The following is an 11,653-nucleotide window of genomic DNA, read 5'->3' as shown; positions in this document are numbered from 1 at the left end:
GTTATTTCCCCTCTTCATGCGGTTAGTCTACAGCGTGTATTTATCTCAACTTGGGCAAATGAAACTAAAAAATATCAAAGAAGTCTGTTTCATTCTTGTTCATAATCATTTTCATGCTCACGATTTCAGAGCCATCCTATTTGGGTGGCAATTACTGCAGGGAAACGTGGATTCCTTTAGGAGGTGATCCTGCCAATGGTTAAGAGGAAGGATGGCAACTCAGGAGCTCTTGGTTCAGTTCCGTGTTCTGCCACAAACCCTCTGTGTGACCTTGGGCTTGTTGTTTAGTCTCTCTGTGCCTTAGTTCCTCGTCTTTAAAAAGGGGATACTAGCATTTCCCCACTGAGGACGAAAAGATCATGAGATGCTCAGATACTACCATGATGGGGGCCATGTAAGTACTTAAGTCAAGCATATTCGTAACTACGCATGTGAGGAGAACTGTTGATTTCACTGCAACATTGCTACAGGATCAAAGGCTTCTACAACATAATTTAAATTCCAATATAGACAGAACATCCATGGGAGCTTTGGTACTGGGTTTAAGCTTTGGTAAGAGCTTGCTTTTCCAAGCTCTAAATGTGGGAATAAATTTGAATCAGTAGGGCCGCTGTAATGCAACAAAAGACATTAGTTTTCTGGAAGAGACTGGAAACCTGACCTGAAATGTTGGTTAAAGGGGATTATATATAAATCTCATTAGGCTATAGCATTAATCTGTCTCAGCTGCTGTCTCTTATTTTAAGTCTTATACCTTAAAGATCCCAGTCTGGGATCTAATCTTTGCTGCCATTGCTGGAAGGTACGAAACAGCATTTCAAGGGAAGACAGGCAAATGCAGAGGCCTCAGAGAACAAGCAGGCAACCCCTTAACCCGTTCATCGGAGTGCCTGCAGGTCTTGTCTTGAGGCAGATAGATGGTAATAAACTGTATCTAACACAGAGTTCATCAGGATCTGTAGCCTTTGACTGAATAAAAGGCCATTGTGTGTTTTTTTGTGTTTAAATGGGTGCTGGCCCACTGGCTAAAGCGATTTAATTGACCCTTCTCGGTTTGTTACCACTTACATGATCAGCAGCAAAGTGGAATATACCACTCTGGGCCTAAACTGGCTCCTCCCATCAAACCCAACTGAATTTAGAGTGAGTGAGTGTGTGTGTGGAGTGGAGTGGAATTCCAATTCCCTACCCTAGTCCCACCCAAATTGGAAAGGTCTGGCTGTCTTAACAACTTCTTCAGACATGGCTCAAGTTGTAGTCTCGGGTGATTGATTTGGGTGCTCTTGAGCCCCTGACCCCACCCTTGGGTTCAGCCTTGGACCTGCCCCCTGGTAATCTCTAGCTAAACTGAATGCCGAGCCCAATCTCACCATCACTTCTTGGCCCATCTCTGCCTAGCGGGAGGAGTCCTCTTGTCATACATTAGAGATTCGGCCCCCACTGTCTCTGTCCTGGGGCTGTCTTGGACCCCTAGCAAGAAAATAGCCTTGCAGGCAGCCGGATGACCAGGCCAGCCAGGTAACCTAGCCTACCCAGCAACAAGTCTCCCCGAGTCAGCAGGGTCACCAATGGAGGCAAATCAGTGCTGGATTTCCTCTCCCCCCTAGCTACCTGGGGCCTCAGAAGCCCTCAGTTCAGCCCTGGCAAGGGGGCAGAGAGACCATAGCCCTTACCTAGTCCATCTCGGTCTCTTTCCTCCCAGAAATGCCTCAATCCTCCAGCTCCAATTGTTACTTCTTCTCCATGTTCTGAAGGAGCCTCACATGCAGAACGTCCCCTGTCCCTACTTCTCATCAGAATGACAACTTGCATTGCCGCAGGGCAGGGATTCAACAGCTGCACTGTTCCACAGACACAGAGCCCACCACGGATGTCGCTGGCCAATGCCAAGGTGCAGAGGTCGAAGGAGCCATCCCCACTTCAGCAGAAACCATTTGATGCTCTTTTAGGCAGGGCGGTATCTGCCTCAGTGCACTAGAGTCCTGGCTCTTCCATACACTTCTGCACACGCTCGTCAACCATCTCATCACTGCAACCGCCAAGCTATGGCAAGGAACTCCACAGACATGCACGATGGCCTTTAAAATGGGTCGTGTGCTCAGGAAATGGATTCTGGGAGTGGACAGCTCAGACTCAGAGCTGATAAAAAAGCCAGGACAGTAATTCCAGAAAGCAAACCTGCATTTGACACGCAGCCTGGAACAGTATTTGTGAGGTGAAGTTTGCGCTGGGGAATTAACCCCCTGCTTGCCAGCGGAGCTGAATATGAAAAGTATTGTCTACCAACCCCATCCAGGTGAACCGATGGGGGTCTGGTATTAATGGGCCAATGCAATGATGTTCATGCTGCAGGGGGAGGACAGAGGTTCTATCAGGTAGTCAGGAATTGAGAACACTTACCTTTTATGTAGCGCTTCCAATCTTCTGGAGTGCTTTATAAACCTTAATCAATTCTCACAACCCAATCATGCATTTTAGAGATGGAGAAATGGAGGCAGAGAGGTTACGGGACTTGCCAAAGGTCCTGGAAAGAATCATCATCAGAGTTAGGAATAGAAGACCCAAGGATTCTTTGGTTTCAGTCCTGTGCTTAGATTGCTAGGTCCAAACCCTCTTGTCTATCTGAATCCTTCCTCTGCCATCAAACGTCGCTTAGGGAATCTGCCTTTTCCAAGTCAAACCCTGGCCTTTGATAATCAGTCTTAGGTCTTCCTAATGGAAAAACAATCTTGATTTCTGGCAAACTGTGCATAACTTGATTATTTTTCCTAAATGGCAGGAAAGGCTGGATAAACTGATTTCCTCAAACCCCTCTGAAAAGCCACTTAGAAGATCTTCCTATCTTAAAGCACCACCGAAAGAGGGGAATGAGTGAAAATTGTACTGACTGCAGTCTGGTTCAAACTTTCAGTATAAGCCTACCAAATATAAGAGACTGGAAAATGGTAAAAATCTCCGCTCAGATTTCTTATTGAAGACTAAACCAATGGCAGGAAATTAATTTTATTGCTCCCTGGAATCCACCTATAAAAAGATACCCATAGCTCTAAAGCGCAGACCATACCAAATTCCACCTCCACTCTGGCAACACAAAGGGTCTTGATCTATGCACAAGATCTGAAGAGCCTGGAAGGAAATTTTCATTGAGAAACCATTAAAGTTGAAGAAACAAATAAAAAATTAAAAGAGGGAAAACAGGAAAAAAAATTTTATTTGCAGCAAAATGGAAAGACATTTTCTGCAGCAGCTATGCACCTTGAAGGTTGAAGACTCTGTATTCTCACTACAGACAGCTCCCCATTTTCACAGGCCCAGCAGTGATCCAAGATACCTTCACCTCGGGCACAAAGAACTTTTTTTTTAAAAAGCCAAAAAGTCAGAGATCCGATGCATCCTTTTCTGTGTACGCTGACAAAGTCCAGCATCAGAGTCTTCAAGATGAGTGTGACAGAAGCTGCACGATATGCAGTCCCCCAAGCAGCACAAACAGACGTCTGACATACAGGAGAGTGCATTGGTTTGTTTTTCCTTTTGTCAAATGCATTGGTGGTTGCTGCAGCAGAGGCATACTTTTGAAAATGTCCTTTTAATGCTTAGTACCATATTGGATTTAAGTACAGCCTGTAAAATTATTAATTTACAGCAGAGAGCAGTAAGAGCAGCAGTCACTGATTGGATAGACTCTGACAGTATTGTACTTTGAGGACTGTAAAGCTTATTTTAATTACAAAGGAGATGCCTAGCACTCTTGATGTTATTTTTCCCCTAACTCTTCAGACTGATTTGGGACCAGCATTCTGATTTAGGGCCTGATTCAAAATCCACTAAAATTAATGGAAAAATTCCTCTTGGCTTTAATTGGCTTTGGATCAGGCCCTGATAGGGACAGCGTCAGGTTCAAAGAAATCAGATTATTATTATTATTATTATTATTTTTAAATGAAAAATGTTCTGACCCATCTTAATCACACCTTAGATTATTAAAGAATTTTGGAAAGTCCATGGTGGAGTTTTCAGATGATCTTAGCACTGGGCTAACCATTCCCACTGAACTCCACAGCAGAACTCCCACTGCATTCAGTGGGAGCAGAGTCAGGCCAACAGGAAGTCCTTATGAAAATCCAACTGTAAATGTACTTCATGCTGTTACATGTGGATTATTTGCTTTCGGCATTTGTCCAAGCTTGGACAATAAAAACAAGGCTCGTCAATGTCACTTTTCTTTACAGAGGAGTCCCATTTGGCCATATTCTATCACTCTTACGGTGAGTAGCAACCTACTTCATAAACAGCCCCATTGCACTGAATGGGATTACTTGAGGCATCGCATGGGGGTGGGGGACATGGGGACCACGGGCCCCGCCCAGATTTTCTGCTTGGCTTGCACTGAGCATGCTCAGTTACACTGCTGAAACCGGCTGTACCTCTCATCATCAGCAGGCACTGGTAGTCTCTGGTACCACTTCCTATGAGAAAGGGTAATAGAAGATGGACATTCATAGTCGTTTTCACTTAGAACGATGCAGCAAACACAAAGAGGGGAGTGTTTGTTTATTAGAAAATCTGTTTTCTTGGGAATAAAATATAGTTCTTGAAACCTACGTCTTAGTTTTGTCAAAGCTTATTTTTACAAATAATCTACATTTGGGGGTTAAATGTGACCCAAGATTGTACCTTTGCCTGGGAAAGAGCACAGACATTGTAATAAACTCGACTGAGAAAGCATTCTGAGATATTATCCGTACCAAGTGGGGACTGTGACATAAGGATTTCCTGGAACACTATGGCGTTACTACTAGGCAATATGTATTCCTGTAACCACTACACACGCACAAGGATTCAAAACTAATTTGAATCCTTTGCCACCCCTTTGGTAATGAACGAATTTAAGAAAGAAACGCTGTGTTCCAGTTGATTTTATGCACTGCTTTCTAGGTATAAGAAAAGATTATACTGGTCTGCAGCATAACTGCATAGAACAAAGCTACATACAACACACACAGGGGAGCTCCTCAGGGAGACACCCTGAGAACCTTGTCACAGGTACAGGTGAGAGTTCACAGGATGGTGCTTCTTCCCAAATCAACTGGTTGGAAAACATGATGCAGTTGGAATCGAGCTGACCCCAGGATTTACACTATTGTTCACACAATCCTATTAATGTTCTATGGAATATAAGGGTCCTATTTTAATAAATTTTTCTGCCAAACAGAAAGAGAAAAACAAATTTCCTCTCCTCTGCCTTAGTCGTATTTTATTTTATATTTTTACATTTTGGTTGGAATATTTGACACCTGCCTTTGGCATTATGGGTAAAAAGCTCAAGAGTCTCTGGAATTATGGCTGCAAAAAAAAGGTAGATTGCTGGCAGAAGAATGTCACTTAGAGGTCAAAAATACGTGCTGCAACAATGTTTTCTTCAGTAAATGTTCACTACTTTATCTCTAAGGCACACGCTCTCTCTCTCTCTGGGAACATGTCAGTTCCAGACTCCTCCCGCCTGCCCAAATCCAAGTACCTTGTCATGCCCCAAAGGCTTGGTTCTGAGAACACATTGTCTAACTAGCGTCCCCCACAACTGACAACCCTGCGGGAGAGCCGGGGCAGTGCCTGATCCCACTGGATAGCGCCTTGTGTGAAGTGCGAGAGTATTGCTTTGCCACAGCCTGCCGGGGAATGAGAAGGACTGGGCCGCAGCCTGTCCTGCCAGAGCTGCGTAAGGCTGCAAATCAGACGCTGCAGAGAACTAGACAAGAGCGGGACAGCCTTTGAAATGTCTGCACATGAAAGCACTCTTTCCAGGCGCTGATTTCGTAGCCCCTCCAGTCGTCAGCACAAAGCACGGTGGCATCCGGTCAGCATTCCGCCTGGCGCCGTCCATGCTGGGAGAGGAGCACAGGGCGGGAGGGCTGGTTCCCCACAAGCTTGGTGGCTCGCTCTCATTACGGGGAGAGCGTTTCCCCCACGACTGACTCTTGTGATTTATGTTCCCCCTTTCAGGATGGCTTCACAGTCAGACAAACACAGTGGATGGGTCATGATTCTCAACTAAATGGACGCACAAAGGGAGAAGGAAGGTAGGAGCGGGAGGGGAGGGCGCAGATCCTCAGACGAAGATCTGAATCCTGTCCCGGATAGCCTGCCTGCAGATGGGGCAGACAGTCAGGGCCTCGCTGCACTCAAGGCAGGAGCCATGTCCGCACTGGAAGACCAGTTTGATCTGGTTGTCGATGCAGATCGGGCAGGTGATGCGCTCCTCCATCTGGCGGTAGCGGCTCTGCAGCTCCTCCATCAGCTTCCGCTGGTCGGTGGACTCGGCACTGGGGCTGCACTCCACCTCTGTGCTGTCTGTGGGGAACAGGAAGCAAGTTAGTGGCTGGGGACTCTGCCTATTTCCTCCGCAAGCACCTTCCAATGCACTCCCTGTCCCTGTCTAGACAGTTTGAGAAGTAAGAGGTAAGTATTTTGTGAAAGGGTGGCCAGTGCTTCTCTCTCCTTTGGTTTGTGCTGAATTGTTAAGGGGCATATAAATTGTAGTCTGAGATGCACATCCTCCCACATCATTCCAGAAGCAGCTGCCACTACCTGGAAGTAGAGAAAAGTGCAATGCTAGCAAAGAGCTGGGCACGCTGCTCCTCAGTAACTGGTCTGCGACATGTTATGGCACTGCATGCCCTCGCTACGCTGAGTTTAAATTCCTGTCTGCAGTACTGTGTCAGCTCTCTGCTCTAGCTTTTCAGGCTATAGATTCAGAGCTGTGAAAGTTGGTAGAGAGCATTGTGATCTCCTGCACAACACAAGCCACAGAATTCAAGAGGGTGATTTAATTCTCCTTATGTGCAAAGTTCAACAGAGCAGAACTTGTAGAGATACTTGGTTCTAATTCAGATGAGATGAAAGAGCTCCGTGTACTAGGCAAATTCCAGCTGGGGTAAATAAATTCCATCTGCTTTCAGCTAGAGATAATACTATTCACATTCTGTTCCTAAACAACTAGGTCATGTTGCTGTGTGCTTTTAAACAGATGCCCTGATTCACCCCAGAGGCAGTTGCATTCCAGTGGTGGGTGAAGTGACCACATCAGTTAAGTTTGTAAGGAATTTTTAGGATGAAGTTAGGGATAAATGGTGACGATGGTGTGGCCCAAGCCAGCTGACATCCTGCTGATATGCTCAAAAGCCTGACTGCTTCCATAAATCTCTTTGCTGCAATGGACTGGAATCTTCACAGAGATTCCAACTCGGGAGGGCAGAGCCATTATATTTTCCTGTATTCTATATGGCTGAAGAATGCAGCAACAACAGGGCACTCCTGCCTATGGATGCTCCTAGGGAGGATTTCTGCCCTGGCCAGCTCTGTACATCTATATCATGTGACAGATTCTTGGCTCCTCTATACTTCTGTTGAGGCAACCAGCTGGCATCAGGCCCATTTGCAAGATCACAGCCTGGTGCCACCCAAGTGAGCAGCAGCATGTTTGTCTTCAGTGACCTCTGCCAGAGGGGTGCAGAAACATCCACTCCCACATGTCCTGTTTGCCAGTGCTGCAGCAGGCGACATGGGTGAACACCATGGCTAGCAGGAGTCTGCTGCCCCATGGCATGGAACCAGCATGCAGCCTTCATTACAGTATTATTCCCTGTGCAGGAGATTGAATTCTGGGAATGAAAGGCACTCTCTGTATAAAACTGCGGCGATCCAGGCTAAGGTAGGAGAGGAATTCCATCAAAGCAGTCAAACCTAACTGCCCTGGGACTAACCGCAACCCCGCTTACTTGGCTCCCATAAGTGGACTTAGGTTAAAATGCCTTTAAAGCACAAGGGCAAAGCTAGGCTCTTGCATGTTACAAGCTTTCCTGGATCACAAATTTCCACCATGAAGTCACTGCTGGTGCAAGGAGCTGGACGGACGGACCTGGAGACAGATGTCTGCTATCGATTCACAGCACAGGCTGTGGCAAGGCAAACACACTGCCCTGCCAACGGGGCCCCTGTGCTGGCCTGTAACAACTGCCTCTAAAGAGGAAAGACAGTTCACCCGTGGCTTCTCTGCTGAGACTAGCTGTGGGGTGATTGCTGTGAGAGCGCTGCAAGACAGACTGAGAATGTCTTCCCCAAGCTAATTTCACCGAGATCAAGCAGTCATCTGTCGGGCTGTAGCCTAAACAAACATTCAGCGGGGCCTTTTCTATTCAAAGCCGTGGACAACAAGAGCAAACCTACCTTGCTTGAGTTTTTTGGTTATTGTCACTTGACATTTGATGCACTTCTTCATCCTCCTGGAGCATTCTACCGGGAGCGGGAGAAGAAGAGAGATTTCAGCTAACCCCAGTGGTGCTTGAATGAGCCCAAAAGCAAAGAGGATACACAAGGACATCACATTTTTAAACCATCCAAGAATCACCTGGACTGTAAGAGACTGTCTTTGCCTGCATGGAGCTGAGAACGCTGACTTCTCCCTGAGTTACATGCTGGTCCTGTCGCTTCAGCTGCCCCTTCCCTAGAGTTACACATGCAACAGTCCAACACTTGAGCAGCTGCGGTACCACAATGGCCATTATAAACCCTGCCCCTACCCCCCAGACTCAAATCCCCGCAGAGCAGCTGCAAAATGGTCCCGTATTCTGACAGGAACAGATGGGGCTCTCTCACTTGTTCCTAACCAAAGTCTGCGGCCAGACGGAGGGACCCGGCTGAGGTAACAGACTTGCTGATCTGTTAATACGATTTAAAGGGAAACAGAAGACGACAGCCAGAGGGGGTAGGGGTGGAGGTGGGGGAATCCCTTGGAAGTGGTTTTGTTGGAGAAAACATTGCTGGCTGGAACTGGACCGTCCGCCACTTCCTTCTAAACCATCCAGGGCAGCTGCAATGGGTCCCAATCCAGCAGCACAGTGGGAGCTTCCATGACCAGACCCTAGGGTGTCACATCTAAAAGGCCATTGCAGGAATTGCCCTGGGGTTGCTCTGGTGAGCACCCAATAGTCCCATCCCAAGATGCTCCCCAGACAAGCAGTATGGGGAGGTGGAGTGAGCACTGGCAAAGGAACCAACGGGAGCGACCTACCTTCACACACGATGCTGTGCTGACATGGGATGAAGTGAATGAGCAAAGCCAGCTCAGAACAAACCAGGCATTCGGAAGGGGCCATCATGCTGGCCACGCTGAGGTTGGTCATTGTGTTGGGGGTGGTGTGCACTCTGTGCAGGCTATAGGTCACCACAGAGCCGTCTGAAGAAATCTGCTCATCCCTGCAACCACCACATAGAATTACCATCCTCGCTGGCTGGAGCAACACCCCGCACACAGAAGGCGGCTCAGCAGCTCTCCCCAATGGCCTTATCACGGCAGGGACGGGTATGGGGAAATGCTTCAGAGCCAGACAACGGGCCAGATCCACAGCCGGCGCAAGTCTATGAAGCTCCATTGACTTTGACAGAGCTCCCTTTGTTTACGTCAGCGGAGGATCTAGCCCAAATGCATGAGGGGGAGGGGAAGATATTTGTGCAGGATGTAACACTTCCTATGGATGAGGACAGCGGGCCCCTGCCAGTACAGCCATCAGAAGTGCAAAGTCAGCGAGCTGGGATATTTAGAAAAGGCCTTTGATTACACTGCTCTCGTAAGCACATGGGACAGGCCTGACCTCAGTGCCTACATCTGAATCCCAGAGAGTCTGGATTCTGAGCCGGACCCTGACCTCAATGGTGTGACTCCTGAATCCACAACATTCACCGTAACTTTGGGAAAGTCTGGATTCAACTCCACAGTCAAACTGCATAGACCCCCCTATAGATTTGGATTCTTGTCTGGAATCTCAGTGCAACTTTGTGGAGCCTAGGTCATGACACCCTTGAGCTTTGGGGAAGATCCTGAGGCAAGTACCACCAATACCGCCCACCTCAGCTCTGTGTTGGCACAGAAAACAAAGACAGGCTGGTTTTGGTATAGATGAAACCTGCCCTTAATTAAATCTGCCCCTCCATCATTCTGGAGCAGTTGCCGAGTACAAAGGACGTAACGTAAATCAAAGGAGTTACTGAACTGGTAAACACCATCTGTCTTTTTCACACAGCATTATTTAAACTTGACAGGTCTAAGATGGCATCTGTCACATGATGAGCCACTAAATCGTATTCAAGTTCCCATGCAGAAGACGCAGAATTGTTCGGTTAACCCCTTGGCGTCTGATTCTTTCTGTGCTTCTCCAATAGCCAGCTACCATTCTAGCAGACACTAACGGCATGGATGCTCTTTCCTAGTTATCCTGTATGTATCTAGCAGTGTGCGAATGGAAGGGGCCAGGGAAGGAACAATCATGTTGCTGATGGAGTCTACCCATCTTGGGATACTGCTAAGTCATCCCCTCTGAAGAGGATTCCCCTCTCCCCCTTTTTGAATGCACCAAATTCAAAGCATTTTCATGGGGGGAAATGTTCCCTAACCGCTTATTGGGTTTTATTACACACAAACATGCTTCCCCTGTTCTCCATTGAGCCAAGCTAATCGAGCAGAGGGAAGAAAGTGGATACATGCTAAATCACAAAACCAAGGAACTTCACAGATTATACGAAAATGATCCCAAACCCTAAACATTTACCGAACCCTTGCTCCTCTCCAGAGGTTGGGGATGCAAATAAGTAGGACCCTACTAAATTCACGACCACGAAAAATGTGTGTCAGACCCTGAAATCTGGTCTCCTGCCATGAAATCTGGTCTTTTGTGTGCTTTTACCCTGTACTATATGGATTTCATGGGGGAGACCAGCTTTTCTCAAATTGGGGGTCCTGACCCAAAAGGGAGTTGCAGGAGAGTCACAAGGATATTTTAGGGGGGTTGCAATATTGCCACCTTTACTTCTGTGCTGCCTTTAGAGCTGGGCACACGGAGAGCGGCGGCTGTTGGCGGGGTGCCCAGCACCCCACCAGCAGCGGTGCAGAAGTAAGGGTGGCAATACCAGACCATGCCACCCTTCCTTCTGTGCTGCTGCTGGGGGCGGCTCTGCCTTCAGAGCTGGGCTCCCAGCCAGCATCTGCTGCTACTCAGCTCCGAAGGCAACGCCGCCGCCAGCAGCCGTGGAGAAGTAAGAGTACCGCAACCCCCCCCCCCCCCCCCCAATAACCTTGCAACCTCCCACCCTTGCCCCAAACTCCTTTTTGGGTCAGGACCCCTACAGTTACAACACTGTGAAGTTTCAGATTTAAATAGCTGAAATCATGAAATTTAGTACTTTAAAAATCCTATGACCATGAAATTGACCAAAATAGACCGTGAATTTGGTAGGGCCCTACAAATAAGATAGAATTCTGATGACAACCACCTGTAGTTTCAGGTCTGACGTGCCAAAACCCAAACAATGAGGTTTTGCAGAACTGGAACCAAAGGCCAAGCCATTTTTGATGTTGTTCTTCCTGTGGGTGTATCAGACAGATTTGCTCATCTGTTTCACTTATCAATTTAAAGATCGACATTGTCCAGCTACAGGGGCTTCCAGAACCCACCCTTTACATGGCATTTGGGGTTCACTGCCTTCTGTACTTTGCTTGGATCCTGTAATTAGCAGATTAAGAGTGAAACAAATCCCAGAACTGCACTGCAAGATAGAGGTCAGCTCCAGTGATTCGATGTTCAGAGACCAATAGGGTGAAATT

The 11,653-nt window shown here is 47.3% G+C and overlaps 1 protein-coding gene across 10 annotated transcripts in view; it reads right to left on the bottom strand.

The window, feature by feature from the left end:
* Window positions 1-3,193: 3,193 nt before the first annotated feature.
* MIB2 (MIB E3 ubiquitin protein ligase 2) overlaps window positions 3,194-11,653 on the bottom strand; it is a 109,591-nt gene continuing 101,131 nt past the window's right edge. For 8 of the 10 annotated variants that reach the window (XM_073317014.2, XM_073317019.2, XM_073317021.2 and 5 more), the window contains 3 exons: window positions 9,068-9,252; window positions 8,224-8,337; window positions 3,194-6,348 (listed from right to left, as the gene is read on the bottom strand). In XM_073317014.2, the coding sequence (XP_073173115.1) occupies window positions 6,107-6,348; window positions 8,224-8,337; window positions 9,068-9,252 (541 nt within the window). In that variant the 3' untranslated portion in view covers window positions 3,194-6,106. The remainder of the gene's footprint in view (window positions 6,349-8,223; window positions 8,338-9,067; window positions 9,253-11,653) is intronic. The other 2 variants (XM_073317018.2, XM_073317020.2) reach the window with 1 other exon arrangement.

Source organism: Lepidochelys kempii, chromosome 18 (genome assembly GCF_965140285.1).
Source record: "Lepidochelys kempii isolate rLepKem1 chromosome 18, rLepKem1.hap1, whole genome shotgun sequence".
Taxonomy (NCBI): Eukaryota; Metazoa; Chordata; order Testudines; family Cheloniidae; genus Lepidochelys; species Lepidochelys kempii.
Note: the sequence above shows the minus strand (reverse complement) of the source record. Positions and strands in the feature narration are given on the sequence as shown.